General features: G+C 45.6%; 1 protein-coding gene across 1 annotated transcript in view; it reads right to left on the bottom strand.

Moving 5' to 3' along the window:
* LOC141094179 (uncharacterized) overlaps positions 1–19,653 on the bottom strand; it is a 287,422-nt gene that overhangs the window by 216,043 nt on the left and 51,726 nt on the right. Inside the window, 3 exon segments of the mRNA XM_073579939.1 lie at positions 1,516–1,639; positions 1,723–1,902; positions 2,032–2,181. Coding sequence (XP_073436040.1) covers positions 1,516–1,639; positions 1,723–1,902; positions 2,032–2,181 — 454 coding nt within the window.

Genomic DNA, 19,653 nt, shown 5'->3' with positions numbered 1-19,653 from the left:
AAAAAGCTTACAGCCTGAAATGACTGCGCTACCTCCTCGCCACTACCGGAGATATCGCCTCAACCAACACCGGACCTGCTTCAACCCACCAACCTATTGTCTCCTTTCCCAACATCCTGTAGAATGTAAGCCCGAAAGGGCAGGGTCCTCTCCCCTTTGTATCAGTCTGTCATTATTAGATTGTTTACTGTAAGTGATATCTGTAAATTGTATGTAACCCCTTCTCATGTACAGCACAATGGAATCAACGGTGCTATAGAAATACATAATAATAATAATAATAATAATGTGTCAGTCTTTGCTGACGACACCAAACTATGTAGGATATTAAAATCTGACCTTGATAGTACAATATTGCAAAACGATCTGGATAAAATGTCTGAATGGGCAAACACTTGGCACATGAGATTTAATGTAGATATATGTAGAGTAATGTACCTAGGACCGAGTAATCCTATTGCTGCATATACGTTAAATGGGACCATACTCAGGACTACAGAACAGAAGAAGGGCAGGTTATTCTGGTTATAAGTAAGCTGAGCAGCAGCACTCAATGTCAAGCAGCAGCCGTAAAGGCAAACAAGAATTTAAAATGTATAAATAGATATATAAAACCCGGCGATCCAAACGTTTTGTAACCCCTTTAACAATTACTGGTGAGGCCACATCTAGAACATGGGATCCAGTTTTGGGCTCCACATTTAAAAAAAAATATTCAGAAGTTAGAATCAGTCAAAGACGGCAACTAGAGAATTGCAAGGGATGGAAGGCCTCTCATATGAAGAGAGGTTGGAAAAGTTGGGATTGTTGAGCTTTGAAAAGACGCCTCAGAGATCTCATTTACATGTATAAATACATGTGTGGTCAGTACAAAGGATGTTACATGACTTATTTCTTCCAAAGACCATACTGAGGACTTGGGGACACTCATTACGGGTGGAAGTAAGGCGATTCTGGCAGCTAAATAGGAAAGGGTTCTTTACAGTTAGAGCAGTCAGACTGTGGAATGCCGACCGCAAGAGGTAGTAAGGGCCGACACTCTAACCGCTGTTAAAAAGGGCTGGATAATTTCCCCAATACACAAAACATTGTGGGTTATAGTTAAATTAGTGCCGAAATGTCACTATTATTTAACACAAGAGAAAAGTTGAACTTGATAGACATAAGTCTTTTTTTAACCTATTTAACTATTTAAATATTTAACTATGTAAGAGTAGAGAGAGTATTAGTGCTCCCCCCATTTCAGGAGAGATTGTGCAGTAATCTGAATTCCTTAGGATTGTAAACATAATGCAATTTATGATGTGAAGTGAATCCATGAAATCAGGGCTCGAGTCATTCCAACACATGAAGGGAGAGAAGGTAAATTCATCCAATAGTATATCAGGACTCTAGGAAGCCAACAGCATCATTACCCTCCGCTTTCTCTTACAGACCCATCATAATTAAATTCCAAGTGATTTTCTAACTTATCAGCACATTCTATGTATGCTGTACTTTTACTTTGTCTCTTACCTGGTGATGTGAGGGGCTGGGGAACCTCCATCATGACGTTCTTGTACAGATCTTTGTGTCCTTCTAAATACTCCCACTCCTTCATGGAGAAATAGACAGCGACATCCTGACACCTTATAGGAACCTGACACATACAATGATACCATCATCCCCCAGATCCCTTCATAGCGTTACAGTATAATGTCCCAGCATTCCCAGCAGTGTCACCTCTCCAGTCAGCAGCTCAATCATCTTGTAGGTGAGTTCTAGGATCTTCTGGTCATTGATGTCCTCATGTATCAGGGAGTGAGGTGGAGGCCTCATGATTGGGTTCAGGGGTCTTCCCCATCCCTCAGACACAGGGTCCTGACAGCGCTCACTAGAGGTCTTCTTCACCACTGTGTAATCCTGGTTATGGAGAGACACATTAATTAATCTCACTACAGACATTTCCAGAGTCCTCACCTCTCCAGTTCTGTCCATCTGTTATTCCCATAGATAAGAATGATGTAATGTGACGTCATCAGAATCTCTCACCTCTCCGGTAAGCCGGAAGAGGATCTCTAGGGTGAGGTGTAATACCCTCTCTGCCATCTTGTCTCTGTCCATATCCATCCTTGATGGGTAAATCAGGAAAATTCTCTTATGTAGAAGATCTTCACTGAGAGGATCCGATATTGTAGAGACCTGAATGAGAAGATGAGCCGATATAACATCATAAAAATCCTGTGTAATATTACACAGTATAATTATATATATATATTTATATATATATATATATATATATATATATATATATATAAGAACATTGGGATCCAGCAAAAGGATGAAAGTTCACCAGATTTATAAAAACTTCTTCATTAATCCATGATGTCATAAAAAGTATGAGGAACTCCAATCAATTAGTAGCATTCCAGCAAGGGACTACATGTTTCAGCACTATGTGCCTTCCTCACGGTCCTATTTGAACTGAGCTCCAACACTAGCAATATATCCTCCTTTGTGGAACATATTCAAATGACCCTTAATTAAAAACAGTTGAACAAACCAATTAAAAACATCTGAGCAGATGGTTGAAACTCAGTTCAAAAATGTTGCTAGAAAAATGCCTATATTGAACATGTTTTATACATAGACAAATGATATAAACATTTAGTAATGAATCAACAATAATATAGAATAACTGCCACAAAAAGCAACAATATATAAACATATATGAAAAAATGCATCATGTAGTAGGCATGATCTAAACATCAGAAACAATCACAAAAAATAACTCTCAGAAGGTATAATATCATAGAGTAGGTTTAAGATAAAGATATAATCTTTTATAAATTCATATATGAACTCAATCCCTTTTCTTTTCCTCTCCCCTTCCTCTTTTTGCTCACTCACAATTATTTTGTTTTTGATGTGAAATATTATTTACAGATACAGGGAGTGAGCATGGGGGCCAAATTTTCACCATCTTTAGCAAATTTAACTATGTCAGTATGAGAGGAGAGGTATATTTTTCATCTTAATAATCCATTTAGATCTAACATTTTTTGGTTGGGACGTTTCATTGATGATTTGGTTTTTGTGTGGAGCGGGAAGAAGGATTCAGTATCCTTCTTTTCATATTTAAACAACAATAGTTTTAATCTCAAATTCACATGCCACATGAATGAGTTGTCAATTAATTTTTTAGATTTGACCTTGAAAATAGATTCGAATCGAAAAAAGTGTTGGTGGAACAATCATGTAATCAGGAATATACCCACTGGTGAACTGATTCAAACGAAAAGAAATAGTACAGAAAAAGATACTTATATGAAAGAATCTGAACTTTTGGTAAAAAGATTAAAATCTAGGGGGTTACCCAAACTGGTCTCTAAAAAGAGCGAGAGGCATAGTAGACAACTTAAATAGGCAGGAATTGTTGGAATATAAAAATATCAAAGAAAATAACAATGATTTGGGTATAGTTTTTAGCACTAAATTTAGTCCACAGTATCAAGAAATAGTCTCCATTATTAAAAAACATTTGCCCATTTTAGAACAAAGTGGTGAATTGAAAGAAATATTAAAAAAACACTCAATTAGATTTGTTGCGAGGAGAGCTCCTACTATAGGTTCTATGTTGACGGCAAGTTTATTTACTGATCCAGACAAAAAACTGAAACAAAATTGGATGAAAATTGTAGGCTGTTATGGTTGTGGTGCAAAAATCTGTAAGTGTTGCAAATATATTGTTAAAACAAAAATATTTTCTTCTATAAAAAAATGGAAAAAACTTTTAGATTTTTTCCTTTATTAATTGTAATACAGAAAATGTAATATATCTTATTGATTGCAATATTTGCGGACTTCAATATGTGGGTTGCACCACTAATTCATTGAAACAGCGTATGCGAAAACATTTGTCGGATTCGGTTAATTTGCCTATTGCAGGAGCCTCTGCGGTTTCCAAACACTTTGCTAATGTGCATAAAGGAGATTTAAAAAGTTTTTCCTTTAGGGGAATAGAGGCGGTTACAAAACCACATAGGGGTGGTGACTTTAAAAGTAAAATCCTATCTAGAGAAAGTAGGTGGATCTTTTTATTAGAGACTAGAGTTCCAGACGGACTGAACAGTAGAATGGATCTTATTACACAATATTAGGTAAGAATATTAGAGATAAAAAATATATATTTTTTTTTTTTTTTTTTTTTGAAGAGGGAGAAGGAAGAAAAGAGGAAGGGGAGAGGAAAAGAAAAGGGATAGAGTTCATATATGAATTTATAAAAGATTATATCTTTATCTTAAACCTCTATGATATTATACCTTCTGAAAGTTATTTTTTGTGATTGTTTCTGATGTTTAGATCATGCCTACTACATGATGCATTTTTTCATATATGTTTATATATTGTTGCTTTTTGTGGCAGTTATTCTATATTATTGTTGATTCATTACTAAATGTTTATATAATTTGTCTATGTATAAAACATGTTCAATATAGGTATTTTTCTAGCAACATTTTTGAACTGAGTTTCAACCATCTGCTCAGATGTTTTTAATTGGTTTGTTCAACTGTTTTTAATTAAGGGTCATTTGAATATGTTCCACAAAGGAGGATATATTGCTAGTGTTGGAGCTCAGTTCAAATAGGACCGTGAGGAAGGCACATAGTGCTGAAACATGTAGACCTATTGTGAGTTCATTTTCCCCTTCACCACTCAGGCCCGATGAACTCCCTCTGCTGGTTAAGAAAGGTAGTGAGCCTGATTATCAAACATCTGAGACTAATGATGATGACTGGCTGAGTGGAGTTACTGACTGGATATAAGGCCGTCGACGCCCTTCTGCCCTGTGGGTGATTTCTCTGTGGGATCCTTGGATACCAGTCAGAATTCCTGCTCTCCTAAAGCTAAGTTTTCTGCTCTGCCTTTTGCATTTGTGCTTTGACTTTTTTGCTAGATTTCTGCCATTCCCTGCTGGGGTGAGCTGAATTCCTTTAGCTCTGTCTTCAGAAAATACCTGAGTGCTGATTTAGTTTTTGAAACCTAGCTGCTTCAGGGCCTTTTTCCATATCAGCCTGTTGGCTTATGTCGTTCATAGGGTTTTTGCAGATTGCAGACAGCAACCGTCCTTTCCTGTCCTGTTTAGTTAGTTTGGGCCCCATTGTTTGCTCAGCCTATCTTTCTATCTGTGTGAGTGTTTTTTCATCTTGCTTCACCGTCATTATATGTTTGGGGCTGCCTCTTACTTTGGGGTCTGCTCTGGGGTAGTTTAGATTTCCTTTTATGTCTTTAGGCTATTTAGTTCTCCGGCTGTGATCGAGGGGTCTAGGGCACCGTAGGAACCCCCCACGGCTACTGCTAGTTGTGTTGATAGGTTCAGGGGTCTGCAATCTGATAGTTGCCAACTTCTCCGGTTTTCTGGACGTAGCTTCTATTTTTGTGTCTGCCTCCTACGGTGACTCGTTCATAACAGAATCACCCGCCATACCGCAGATCCTAGGATACTCAGTAGCAGGAAAGAATTGTAAAAAAAAAAAAAAAAAAGTGTGTATATTTTTTCCTCTATATCTCTGAAGCCGTAGGGGGAATTTTTTTTTCTCTCAATGGAGATAAAGCAATTGTCTGATCGCGTGGCGCAGCTCGCTGCGGAAGTGCGGGGAATTTCCACCTACCTTGCTCATTCACATGCTGCTGAACCAAAGATTCCCACACCTGATGTATTTTTTGGGGATCGGTCTAAATTTTTGAATTTCAAAAATAATTGTAAATTATTTTTTGCCTTGAAGCCTAACTCGTCAGGGAGCTCCGCGCAGCAGGTTAAAATTGTCATATCTTTGCTGCGTGGCGATCCCCAGGATTGGGCGTTTTCTTTGAAACCTGATGATCCTATTCTGACTAATGTGAACGCATTTTTTCAAGCCTTGGGGTTGTTGTATGACGAACCTAATGCCATTGATCAGGCTGAAAAGACCCTGCTGGCATTGAACCAGGGTCAAGATTCTGCAGAATCGTACTGTCAAAAATTCCAAAAGTGGGCGGTACTTACTACCTGGAATGATAATGCCCTGGCTGCTCTCTTTCGGAAGGGTTTGTCAGAAGCCGTAAAAGATACTATGGTGGGATTTCCTGTTCCCTCTGGTCTTGACGATTCTATGTCATTAGCCATTCAGATTGATCGGCGTTTGCGCGAACGCAAAACTGCACGAGAAGTGTTGCCACTTGTTGAACAAATGTCTGAACCTATGCAATGTGATAGAGTTTTGTCCAGAGAGCAGTGTCAGGAGTTCAGAAGGCATAATAAGTTGTGTTTTTTCTGTGGAGATGCCTCGCATATTATTTCTGTCTGTCCTAAACGAGAGAAACGCTTTGCACACACGTTTTCTGTTGGTGGTGTTCAACGCAAGTTTCTTCTGGCTATTACTCTGATCTGCTCCCTGTCCACATTTTCCGCCAAGGCTTTTGTGGATTCGGGAGCAGCTCTAAACCTAATGGACTTGGATTTTGCTAAATGTTGTGGATTTCCGATGACACCTCTGCGGACGCCTATCCCTTTGAGGGGGAATGATGCTACTCCTTTGGCAAAAAATAGACCTCATTTTTGGACCCAGGTGGTAATGCGGGTCGCCCCAGACCATCAAGAAAATTGCAGATTTTTGGTGTTGCATAATCTGCATGATACCATTGTTCTGGGGTTTCCCTGGTTGCAAATTCATAATCCAGTTTTGGATTGGAAATCTGTGTCTGTGGTGAGTTGGGGTTGTCGGTGTGCCTTTAGTGAGGCTCCGGTGTTTTCCACCTCTCCTCAGTCGCATGATGTTCCTGATTATTTGGCGGACTTTTATGATGTATTTAGTGAGAATGAGTCTGTGTCTCTGCCTCCTCATAGGAGTTATGACTGTGCAATTGAACTGAGCCCGGGGTGTAAATTCCCCAAGGGTCGGCTCTTCAATTTATCTGTACCCGAGCACGAGGTTATGCAATCCTATATTAAGGAGGCGTTGGAGAAGGGTCATATTAGACCATCCTCGTCACCCTTAGGTGCCGGGTTTTTTTTTGTAGCCAAAAAGGATGGATCATTAAGACCTTGTATTGATTATCGTGCCCTCAACAAAATTACTGTTAAATATCAGTATCCGTTACCCCTGATTTCGTTTCTATTCTCTTGAGTTAAAGGTGCTTGTTGGTTTACCAAGCTTGACCTCAGGGGGCGTATAATCTTATTCGCATTAAGCATGGGGATGAATGGAAGACTGCGTTTAATACTCCGGAGGGACATTTTGAGTACCTGGTGATGCCTTTTGGGCTCACTAATTCCCCTTCTGTCTTCCAGTGCTTCATGAACGATATTTTCCGAGATTTTGTCGATAAATTTTTGATTATCTATCTGGATGATATTTTGATCTTCTCCAAGGATTGGGATTCTCATGTGGAACATATTCGGACTGTTTTCCGGATCTTGAGGGAGAATTCCCTGTATGTCAAAGGATCTAAATGCCTTTTTGGAGTACAGAGGATTTCTTTTTTGGGATTTATTTTGTCTCCGTCAACTATTGAAATGGACCCGGCCAAGGTACAGGCCATTCACGATTGGGTTCAGCCCACTTCTTTGAAGGCCCTTCAGAAGTTTTTGGGTTTTGCTAATTTTTATCGGAAATTTATAGCAAAATTTTCTAGTATTGCCAAGCCATTGACTGATTTGACTAAGAAGGGTGCTGATGTGTTAAATTGGTCTCCAGAGGCTGTTTCTTCCTTTCAGGAGCTGAAGCGAAGATTCACCTCCGCCCCGGTTTTGCGGCAACCTGATGTATCACTTCCGTTCCAGGTAGAGGTGGATGCTTCTGAGATTGGTGCAGGAGCTGTTTTGTCCCAAAAGGATCCTGTAACATCTAAAATGAATCCCTGTGCTTTCTTTTCCTGAAAGTTCTCTCCATCTGAACGTAACTATGATGTGGGGAATCGGGAACTGTTGGCCATGAAATGGGCATTTGAGGAGTGGAGACATTGGTTGGAGGGAGCTAAGCATCAAGTCATGGTCCTCACTGACCACAAGAATTTGATTTACCTAGAGTCGGCTAAGCGCTTGAACCCTAGACAGGCTAGGTGGGCCTTGTTTTTTACACGTTTTGATTTTGTGGTTTCTTTTCTTCCTGGAACTAAGAATGTCAAGGCAGACGCCCTCTCTAGGAGCTTCTTTGCTGATTCTTCTGTGGTGACCAAGCCTGCTACCATCTTAGGCGAAGGGGTAGTTCTTTCTGCCATCTCGCCCGATTTGAGAAGTGCTCTGGAAGAGTTCCAGGAGGACAAACCTGAGCGTTGTCCCAGTGGAAAGTTGTATGTTCCTGACCAGTGGAAGAGGAGAGTGATGTCTGAAGTTCATTGCTCTGCTTTGGCTGGTCATCCAGGTATTTTTAGTACTAGAGATTTGGTGAGTCGGTCTTTTTGGTGGCCCTCCTTGTCTCGTGATGTCAGGAATTTTGTGCAGTCCTGTGGGACTTGCTCCCGGTCTAAATCGTGTTCTCGCTCTAGTGGGTTGTTGATGCCTTTGCATGTCCCCAAGAGGCCATGGACCCATATTTCAATGGATTTTATCTCTGTTATGCCTGTCTCTCAGAGAATGACTGTTATTTGGGTGATTTGTGATAGATTCTCTAAGATGGTCCATCTTGTACCACTCCCTAAGTTGCCGTCTTCCTCTGAGTTGGTACCCCTGTTTTTGCAACAGGTGGTTCGCTTGCACGGGATTCCTGAGAACATTGTATCTGACAGAGGAGTTCAGCTTGCGTCTAGATTTTGGAGAACTTTCTGTTCCAAGCTGGGAATTCAGTTGTCCTTCTCCTCTGCTTTTCACCCTCAAACCAATGGGCAGACAGAGAGAACAAACCAGACCTTGGAGTCATATTTGAGATGTTTTATTTCCGCTGATCAGGATGATTGGGTTTCATTTTTGCCCTTGGCCGAATTTGCTTTAAATAATAGAGCTAGTTCTGCCACTTTGATGTCACCTTTTTTTTGTAACTTTGGGTTTCATCCTCGATTTTCTTCAGGGCAGGTGGAGCCCTCTGCCTGCCCAGGTGTTGACACTGTGGTGGAGAGAATGCACCAGATCTGGCACCAAGTGGTGGATAAGTTATCTCTCTCCCAGGAAAAGGCCCAGCGGTTTTCCAACCGACATAGGACCATTGGTCCCCAGTTTAAGGTTGGTGACATGGTGTGGTTATCATCAAAAAATATTGCTATGAAGGTGGCTTCTCCTAAGTTTAAGCCTAGATTTATTGGACCTTACAAGATTTTGGAGATTATTAATCCAGTCTCTTTTCGTTTGGCTCTTCCTGTCACTTTTAAAATCCATAATGTGTTCCATAAGTCTTTGTTGAAGAGGTTTGTTGAACCTGTTGTTCCTGGGGTGGCACCTCCAGACCCTGTATTGGTTGAAGGTAACATGGAATATGAGGTAGAGAAGGTACTGGATTCCCATCTGGCTAGACGGAGACTCCAGTATTTGGTTAAGTGGAAGGGTTATGGTCAGGAGGATAATTCCTGGGTCTCTGCCTCTGATATTCATGCCAAAAGATTGGTGCGTGCCTTTCATCGGGCTCACCCTGATCGCCCTGGTGGTGTGGTTGAGGGTTCGGTGACCCCTCCTCAAGGAGGAGGTACTGTTGTGAGTTCATTTTCCCCTTTACCACTGAGGCCCGATGAACTCCCTCTTCTAGTAAAGAAAGATAGTGAGCCTGATTATCAGGCATCTGGGTCTAATGATGATGATTGGCTGAGTGGAGTTTCTGACTGGATATAAGGCTGTCCACGCCTGTCTGCTCTGCGGGTGATTTTCTCTGTGGATCCTTGGATACCAGTCTGAATTCCTGCTCTCCAAAAGCCAAGTTTTCTGCTCTGCCGTTTGCATTTGTATGTTGTTTTTATTTTGCTGGATTTCTGTCATTCCCTGCTGGGGTGATCTGAATTCCTTTAGCTCTGTCTTCAGAAAATACCTGAGTGCTGATATAGTTTTTGAAGCCTAGCTGCTTCAGGGCCTTTTTCCATATCAGCCTGTTGGCATGTCTTTTCAGGGTTTTTGCAGATTGCAGACAGCAGCTGTCCTATCCTGTCCTATTTTAGTGAGTTTGGGCCCCATTGTTTGCTCAGCCTATCTTTCTATCTGTGTGTGTATTTTTTCATCTTGCTTCACCGTCATTATATGTTGGGGCTGCCTTTTACTTTGGGGTCTGCTCTGGGGCAGTTTAGTTTTCCTTTTCTGTCTTTAGGCTATTTAGTTTCTCCGGCTGTGATCGAGGGGTCTAGGGCACCGTAGGAACCCCCCACGGCTACTGCTAGTTGTGTTGTTAGGTTCAGGGGTCTGCAATCTGATAGTTGCCAACTTCTCCGGTTTTCTGGATTTGGCTGCTATTTTTGTGTCTGCCTCCTACGGTGACTCATTCATAACAGAGGCACTTCAGGGAATGCTTCATATCCATCACCGTGTCCTCCTCCGACAGTGCGGACAGCGGGATCATCTTGGACACAGGGATGTTGGCCATGTGAGCGGATCATATGTCCTGCATCAGGAGGCTCAGGTGGGCACTAAAATGTGAGCCGGGATTTCTTTCCCCTCTTTCTTTCTCACTATAATCTTTCTCTCTCTGTTCTCCCTTTCTCTCTCTGTTCTTTCTATCTCTCGCTCTCTGTTCTTTCTTTCTCTCTGTTCTCTTTCTTTCCCGTCTTTCTTTCTCTCTCTGTGTTCTTTCTTTCCTCTCTCTCTGTGTTCGTTCTCTCTGTTCTTTCTTTCTCTTTTCTTTCTTTCGCTTTCTCTCTGTCTGTTCTTTCCCCTCTTTCTCTCTGTTCTTTCTTTCCCCTCTTTCTCTCTCTCTCTGTCCTTTCTTTCCCCTTTTTCTTTCTCTCTCTAATCTTTCTCTCTTTCTTTCTCTGTTCTCTCTTTCTCTCTGTTCTTTTTCTCTCTGTGTTCTTTTCCCCCTCTTTCTTTTTTTCTCTCTCTGTTGTTATTTTCTGTCCCCTCATTCTTTCTCTCTATTCTTTCGTTCTTTCTCTCTATCTCTGTTCTTTCTTTCCCCGTCTTTTTTTCGCTCTCTAATCTTTCTTTCTCTCTTATCTTAATTTTTCTCTCTGTCCTTTCTTTCTCTCACTCTGTTCTTCCTTTCTGTGTTCTTTCTTTCTCTCTCTCTGTTCTTTCTTTCTTTCTCTCTGGTCTTTTTTTCCCCCTCTTTCTTTATCTTTCTCTCTGTTCTTTCTTTCTCTCTCTGTTCTCTTTCTTTCCCCTCTTTCTTTCTCTCTCTGTTCTTTCTTTCTCTCTGTTCTTTTTTCTGTCCCCTCTTTCTTTCTCTCTCTTTTCTTTCTCTCTTTCTTTCTTTCCCCTCTTACTTTCTCTGTTCTCGCTTTCTTTCCCTGTTCTTTTTTTCCCCTCTTTCTCTCTCTCTGTTCTTTCTTTTCCTCAGTAGCAGTCAGTGTGCCAACAGTACCAGCCACTGTGCCCATAATGCCAGCCACGGTACCCATAATGCTAGCCACTGTGCCCTCGGTACGTCAGTGTGATCAGCAGTGCTAAATGGGTGCGGTTGGGGCGTGGATATGGGCGTGACAAGTAAAATGGTTGTGGCTAGGGGCGTGGCCTAAGATTTGCCGCGGTGCGCTGCAGCTTTTGTCTCTCTTTACCTTCTTCAAAAGTTGGGAGGTATGTATGTGTACGAGGTGTACAGAGCGGAGCCGTGTGTGTACGAGGTGTACGGAGCGGAGCTGTGTGCGTACGAGGTGTACGGAGCGGAGCTGCATGTGTACGAGATGTACGGAGCGGAGCCGTGTGTGTGTAGAAGGTGTACGGAGCAGAGCTGTGTGTAGGAGGTGTATGGAGTGGAGCCGCGTGTGTACGAGGTGTACGGAGAAGAGCTGCATGTGTTTGAGGTGTACGGAGCGGAGCCGCGTGTGTACGAGGTGTACAGAGCGGAGCCGCATGTGTACCATGTGTACAGAGCGGAGCCGCTTGTGGACGAGGTATACGGAGAGGAGCCGCATGTGGACGAGGTGTACAGAGCGGAGCCGCATGTGGATGAGGTGTACGGAGCGGAGCCAAGTGTGGACAAGGTGTACGGAGCGGAGCCAAGTGTGGATGAGGTGTATGAAGCAGAGCTGTGTGTGTACGAGGTGTGTTATGAATGGGTCACCGAGGAGGAAAACAAGACCAAGCCAAGTCACAGAAAACCAAAGAGGTTGGTAACTACGTGGATTGCAGACCCTTTATCCTAACCACACAACTAACAGCAGCCGTGGAGCGTACCTTCGATGATTCCAGACGCCTCGTCACAGCCGGAGGACTAAATAAGCCTAAAGCAAGAAAAGGTGAAATCTAAAACTGCCCCAGAGCAGACCCCAAAGGAATAGACTGCCCCCACACATGTATTGACAGTGAGACAAGTTGAAAACACAAACACAGGTAGGAAAATAGGCTGAGCAAACGATGGGGCCCACACTAGCTAGAAAGGACAGGTGTCACGTGGACCCGTCCTGTGCGACGCGACCAGCAGGCCGGTAACTAGAACAACAGGACGCGGCACGTGATACTGTCCTGTGTGTCACGGCTCGCAGGCCGGTAACTAAAACAACAAGACAAAGGAAAGGGAAACAGTTACAACGGTGGGCCCTGCGATAGGGAAAGGGGACGTGGAGACCTCCTGCACGCCCCTGAGTCAGTGTCCCTAACGTTCCCTATGCCGGTTCCGCACCGGGCGCCGATCAGGAACCTGTCGCCCTAGCACATCCTACACCTATCCCTTGCTAGAGAGCTTGGTGGCGCAGGCACTGGCCCCACCGCTGTACTAATACACACTAAGGAAAAACACAAACAGGGAAACACCACTTAGCTTTACTCTGTTGCACTTGCTCCTGGCAACAGAGTCCACCACCAGAATGCAGCTCTCCTGAGTCACTGCCACCAAGCTCTGTCAGAGCTACAAGCAAATCCCCTATGACTCCTTTCACACCAGGATAAGACAGTGCTGCAAAGAACGCTCTCCAGCTCCTTCCTCCACCAAGGATGGTTGAAATGAACACTATCACCAACACTGATTGCAACACCTGTGACTCTTTTATAGCAGAGCCAGCAATCACACCTGCATTATAATCATGTGCAATTAACTAAAGAAACTAGAGTGCAATGACGCTCACCACCACCGGGGGCAAACTTAGAAAAAACGACACCACAGTGCAATAATCCTAATGGCCACCGGGGGGCAAAAACCAACCTTAAGCACAGCTTAGGGAAAAAAAAGGTTACCTGTGCTTTTTATATGTCCTGATCCAGCATGGATAATGACAACAGGAAAGGAAAGATACTGTCTGCAATCACGCCAAAAAACCCTGGAAAAATGTCCAACACTTCTGATAGCAAAAAATACCCTGAAGTCACTAGACTTCTCCCACTATCTCAGTACTCTGGCATATTCTGAGAACAGAGCAAAAAGAGGCCAATCTAATAAGGGACAAAAAGCAAACTGGCACATACAGTGACATAAAAGTGGAAATTCAGCACAGCCCCAGTCGGGGCTGGCTGACCACACAAAAAACTGAATAGACCAAACCATATCAAATGTGATCATTAGCAAAGACAACTTAGCTTGAGATGGCAGGAACTGAGCTGGAAACTAAGACCTCAGGAGGCAGGAAAAAAATCACCAGCATGGGAATAGGGAGTCGGCTGTCTTAAATCCAGTCTGAGACTCCAGATGACCACTTCTCTTCCTCATTATCAGGTGGCAGGTCTCTGTTAATTAGATCAGCTTCACTACCTCCTGCCACCACCAGAGGGAGCCCGGAAAGAGAACTCACAACTCCTCTGTCAGCACAACCAGCTCCCTCACCAGAAATCAGAGGCAGACCAGAAAATGAGTTCACAACAGTACCCCCCCTTGAGGAGGGGTCACCGAACCCTCATCCACGCCACCAGGCCGATCAGGATGGGCTAGGTGAAAAGCACGAACCAATCTATTGGCATGAATGTCAGAGGCAGAGACCCAAGAATTATCCTCCTGGCCATAACCCTTCCATTTGACCAAATACTGGAGTCTCCGTCTAACCAAACGAGAATCCAATATTTTCTCTACCTCATATTCCACATTGCCTTCAACCAATACAGGGTCAGGAGGCGCCGCCTCAGGAACTACTGGCTCAACAAACCTCTTCAACAGAGATTTGTGAAATACATTATGGGTCTTAAATGTAACTGGAAGAGCCAATCGAAAAGAAACAGGATTAAGAATCTCCAAGATCTTATAAGGTCCAATAAATCTTGGCTTGAACTTTGGAGACGCAACCTTCATAGAGATATTCTGTTAGGGCTGGCGGAACGCACCAAATAATAAAGATGGTAATAAGGTGCGTTCGCAGCCCGGGGTCCACCGTGCAGGGGTGGTAACCTGCTGCTCAGTAATAGCGGATGCTATATGGCGGTATACTATGAAAACACACACGGGTTATCGTCACCCGGTGTGTACAGGGGCGGACTGTTGCTTCACAGAGCCGCACTACCACCGAACATAAACGCCGGAGCCTGTTTGTGCTCACAGAGCTCAGCTAAAAGAGCGCACAGTGTACGGCCACAGAACGCTACCCCAAGGACACGGGGTTAGGGTCCCTCTAGGCCCACTGAGCGCATGGCGTCACTGCCACGAGCACCGCTAAAGATGCTGGCAGTGGAGTGTGGGGCACGTGCACTGAGGCGTGCTGGATCACTGGTGAGGACCAATGTCTGACTCAAACCCTGAGCTACCTAAGCCTGGACGCTAGCAGGCTAGGCTGCACAACACATGCGTACCAAGGGTAGGGGTTTCATAATGAGTCAGTCACCAGATACATTCATACGTGCATACATCTCTCACACCTTATAGTCTGTAAATACAGTCTATCCAAGCGCATGGGCGAGCGGCCATGCAAACCTTTTATAGCCACGGGCGTCCGGGACCTTCCTGGCTTCTCGGATGGGCCAATCCGAACCTGAGCAGGAACTGAGCACGTGACCCTCGATCTCCAATGGGAGATCACTCCACGGGCATGCTCAGTGGCCCGACATGAGGACTTAGTCCCTGGAGAATCTCGCTGCTGAGCAGCATGCACTGTCATAGCTGTGCCAGAGGTGGCAGCAGCAAGCAAACCTACAGAGTTGGCCTGGACAGAGTGCCGGAACCGACGAATCTGCTGAGCAGGCTCCAGTGCGGCTGAAGAATGGGAGACCGCTGGGTGCAAGGCTCTGGATTCCTGCTGTGCAGTGGCATGAACCCGACGCCTAACATTACCCCCCCTCCTAGGGCCCCCTCCCCTCTGAGCCTCGCTACGCTCAAACGCCGCAATGAGGAGCAGAGCGTGGATGTTCTCCACTGGCTCCCAGGTCCGAGCCTCTGGAACATGACCCTTCCAATCCACCAAATAAAACTTTTTGCCCCGCATCACCTTGCATCCCACAATGGCATTGACCTCAAACTTGTCCGAAGACAAGTCTGATGTCCCGGCAGATGATTCGGAGAACCGGGACAAATGAACAGGCTTAAGGAGGGACACGTGGAATGTATCAGAGATAGCCAAGTGTAGTGGAAGAGCCAGACGGCAGACCACAGAGCTGATCTGCTCGAGGACCTTGAAGGGACCAATGTAGCGCGGTGCAAACTTAGCGGACTCTACCCGCAGCCTGATGTTTCGGGCTGAGAGCCACACCAAGTCGCCAGGGGCAAAAGTCGGAGCAGGGCGCCGGCGTGAGTCAGCGGAGATCCTCATTCTCTCCTTGTAAGCCCGGATAGCATCCTGGGTGCGATCCCAAATGTCACGTGCCTCCACCGCCCAGTCTGCCACCCTGGAGTCGGTGGATGACACGGGCATGGGCACAGGGATGCGCGGATGCTGACCATAATTTAGGAGGAATGGAGTCGGCCACAGCATTGTTCAAAGCGAACTCTGCCCACGGCAGCAAGGATGCCCAGTCATCCTGCCTGGCCGAGACAAAATGTCGAAGATATGTGATCAGGGTCTGGTTGGCTCTCTTTACCAACCCGTTCGTCTCAGGATGATAGGCCGAGGAGAGATTCAGCTCAATGCTGAGTAGGGAACAAAGCTCTCTCCAAAACCGGGATGCAAACTGAGGACCTCGGTCACTGATAATCTTGTCCGGCATGCAGTGCAGGCGGAAAACGTGCTTAATGAACAACACTGCCAGGCCCCGCGCAGAAGGTAACTGGGAGAGAGGTACCAAGTGCACCATCTTAGAGAAATGGTCGGTGACAACCCAAATGACCGTGCTGCCACTGGACTTGGGTAGCCCAGCCACAAAGTCCATACCGACCATCTCCCAGGGCCTGTCTGCTATCGGCAGAGGAAAAAGAAGCCCAGCGGGCCGCTGCCGAGAGGACCTATTCTGGGCGCAAGAGATGCACGCCTGAATATAGTCCCCGACGTCACGGGCCATATGCGGCCACCAGTATGTCCTCGCCAAAAGCTCAGAGGTCTGTTTTGTCCCAAAATGTCCACCCACCCTGTACAAGTGAGCCCAAGAGAGGACCTCCGGTCACAGACGGGCAGGGACAAATGTCTTGCCCGGAGGTACTGACTCAAGGGCAACCAGAGCCACAGTCCTCAGGCTCTCGGATGGGACGATCAGCCGAGGCTCCTCCTCCTCTTCCTCCGATGACACCACGGAGCGAGAGAGAGCATCGGCCCGGACGTTCTCCCCGGAGAGAAAATGGAGGGTGAAATGTAACCGGGAAAAGAACAAAGACCATCTGGCCTGGCGAGAGTTTAGCCGCTGGGCTGCTTGCAAATACACCAAGTTTTTGTGGTCGGTGAACACCTGGAAAGGGTGGCGAGCCCCCTCCAGGAGGTGTCTCCACTCCGAGAAGGCCAACTTCATCGCTAGCAACTCCCTGTCCCCGATGGCATAATTCCTCTCCGCCGGTGTGAAGGTCTTGGAGAAAATGAAGCATGGGTGCTTCCGACCTTGCGTGTCCTTCTGAAGCAGGACCGCCCCAGCACCGATGGAAGAGGCATCCACTTCCAGAATGAAGGGCTTATCTACATCGGGGCGATGTATAATGGGAGCGCTAGTGAAATGGGACTTATTGGAGGAGAAGGCCTTGGAGACCGGTTCCGACCACAACTTGGGATTTGCACCCTTCTTGGTGAGGGCTACCAAGGGTGCTACCAAAGTCGAGAAGTGGGGAATGAATTGGCGATAATAATTTATGAACCCCATAAAGCGCTGCACCGCTTTGAAAGAATGAGGTTCCTGCCAATCCATCACCGCCTGTAGCTTGGCAGGATCCATGGCCAATCCCCGGGCGGAGATGATATAGCCCAGGAAAGGCAAGGACTCCTGCTCAAACACACACTTCTCCAAGTTGGCATAGAGGGAGTTTGCCCGCAGGCGATCGAAAACTTTGCAAACATCTCTCCGGTGGGAGTCAATATCTGGAGAGTAGATGAGAATATCATCCAGATAGACTACAATCGAGGTGGTAAGCATATCACAGAAGATATTGTTCACAAAGTCTTGGAAGATGGCCGGGGCATTACAGAGGCCGAAGGGCATCACAAGGTATTCATAGTGCCCATCTCTGGTGTTAAATGCCGTCTTCCATTCATCCCCATCACGGATGCGAATCAGGTTGTAAGCCCCCCATAGATCAAGTTTGGAAAACACCCTCGCTCCCCGTAGCCTATCAAACAGTTCAGATATCAGGGGCAGAGGATACTTATTCTTAACGGTGATGGCGTTAAGACCCCTGTAATCAATGAAAGGACGTAGTTCCCCACTCTTCTTCTGGACGAAGAAGAATCCCGCCCCCACTGGTGACACTGACTTCCTAATGAATCCTCTTGCCAGATTCTCCCTGATGTATTGAGACATAGCCTCTGTCTCCGCCTTGGGGTGATCCTCGACTCTGCTCTCTCTTTCAAGCCACATATCCAAGCCCTCGCCTCCTCCTGCCGCCTCAAACTCAAAAATATTTCCCGGATCCACTCATTCCTCAACCACGAAACCACAAAAACACTAGTGCACGCTCTTATCATCTCCCGCCTCGACTACTGCAACCTCCTACTCTCTGGCCTCCCCTCTAGCACTCTAGCACCGCTCCAGTCCATCCTACACTCTGCTGCCCGACTAATCCACCTGTCTCCCCGCTATTCCCCAGCCTCCCCCCTATGCCAGGCCCTTCACTGGCTTCCTATTGCCCAGAGGATCCAATTCAAAACCCTAACCATGACAAACAAAGCCATCCACAACCTGTCTCCTCCATACATCTGTGACATGGTCTCTAGGTACCTACCCGCACGCAACCTTCGATCGTCCCCAGATCTCCTTCTCTACTCCCCCTTATCTCTTCTTCCCACAACCGCATACAAGACTTCTCCCGTGCTTCCCCCATACTCTGGAACTCCCTACTGCAACACGTCAGACTCTCACCTTCAACGGAAACCTTCAAGAAGAACCTGAAGACCCACCTGTTCCGACAAGCCTACAGCCTGCAATGATCCTCGGTCTACTGAACCACCGCACGACCTGCTCTACCCTCTCCTACTGTATCCTCACCCATCCCTGTAGACTGTGAGCCCTCATGGGCAGGGTCCTGTTATGAAAGAGTCACCGGAGGAGGAAAAAACAAAAATGCAAGCTAAGTCCAGAAAACCGGAGAGGTTGGTAGCTAGCGGATTGCAGACCCCTGATCCTATTCACAACAACTAACAGTAGCCGTGGGGGGGTTCCTACGGTGGTCCTAGACCCCTCGTCACAGCTGGAGAACTAAGTAAGCCTAAAGAAAGAAAGGGGAAATCTAAACTGCCCCAGAGCAGACCCCAAAGCAATAGACAGCCTCCAACATGTATTGACGGTGAAAACAGATGAAAACACAAACACAGACAGAAAGACAGGCTGAGCAAACGATGGGGCCCTCACTAACTAGGTAGGACAGGAAAGAAAAGCAACTGTCTGCAATCACGCAAAAACCCTGCCAAAAATCATGTCCAACACGTCTGATAGAAAAGGCCCTGAAGTCACTAGACTTCAAAATCACTATATCAGCACTCAGGTATATTCTGAAAACAGAGCAAAGAGATCAACTGATCAGAGACAAAAATGGAGTTCAGTCAGTCCCAGCCAGGGCTGGCTGAACACAAACACTAAGTAAACCAGACAAAATCTCATGGAACAATAGCAGAGCAAAAACTTAGCTTTAGTAGACAGGACTAAACTGGAGGCCAGAGCTCAGAGCAGAGAGGATCACCAGCAACCCTACAGGGTGTCGGCGGCCTTATATCCACTCAGAGATTCCGGATGTCCAATCACACTCCACCTGTTCAGATGACAGGTTTTTCCCATCCAAATCAGTTTCACTACCTCCTTTCACCAGCAGAGGGAGTTCATCGGACATCAAAGGTGAAGGAGAAAATGAGCTCATAACAGTCCCCTCTCCTTATGTACTTGTGTGTCCCTTGTCTTACACTTGTTTATTACTCTTGTATATATTACACTTGTCTATATTTCCCCTTTTCACATGTAAAGCGCCATGTGTTGTGAGTTCGTTTTCCCCTTCACCATTGAGGTCTGATGAACTCCCTCTTCTGGTGAAGGAAGGTAGTGAGGCTGATTACAAAGCACCTGAGCAGAATGATGATGACTGGGTGACTGGGATC

This window comes from Dendrobates tinctorius, unplaced genomic scaffold (genome assembly GCF_039654945.1).
Source record: "Dendrobates tinctorius isolate UK_male_01 unplaced genomic scaffold, ASM3965494v1 ptg000063l, whole genome shotgun sequence".
Lineage (NCBI taxonomy): Eukaryota > Metazoa > Chordata > Amphibia > Anura > Dendrobatidae > Dendrobates > Dendrobates tinctorius.
The sequence above is the reverse complement of the archived record's forward strand: the minus strand, read 5'-3'. Positions and strand labels throughout refer to the sequence as shown.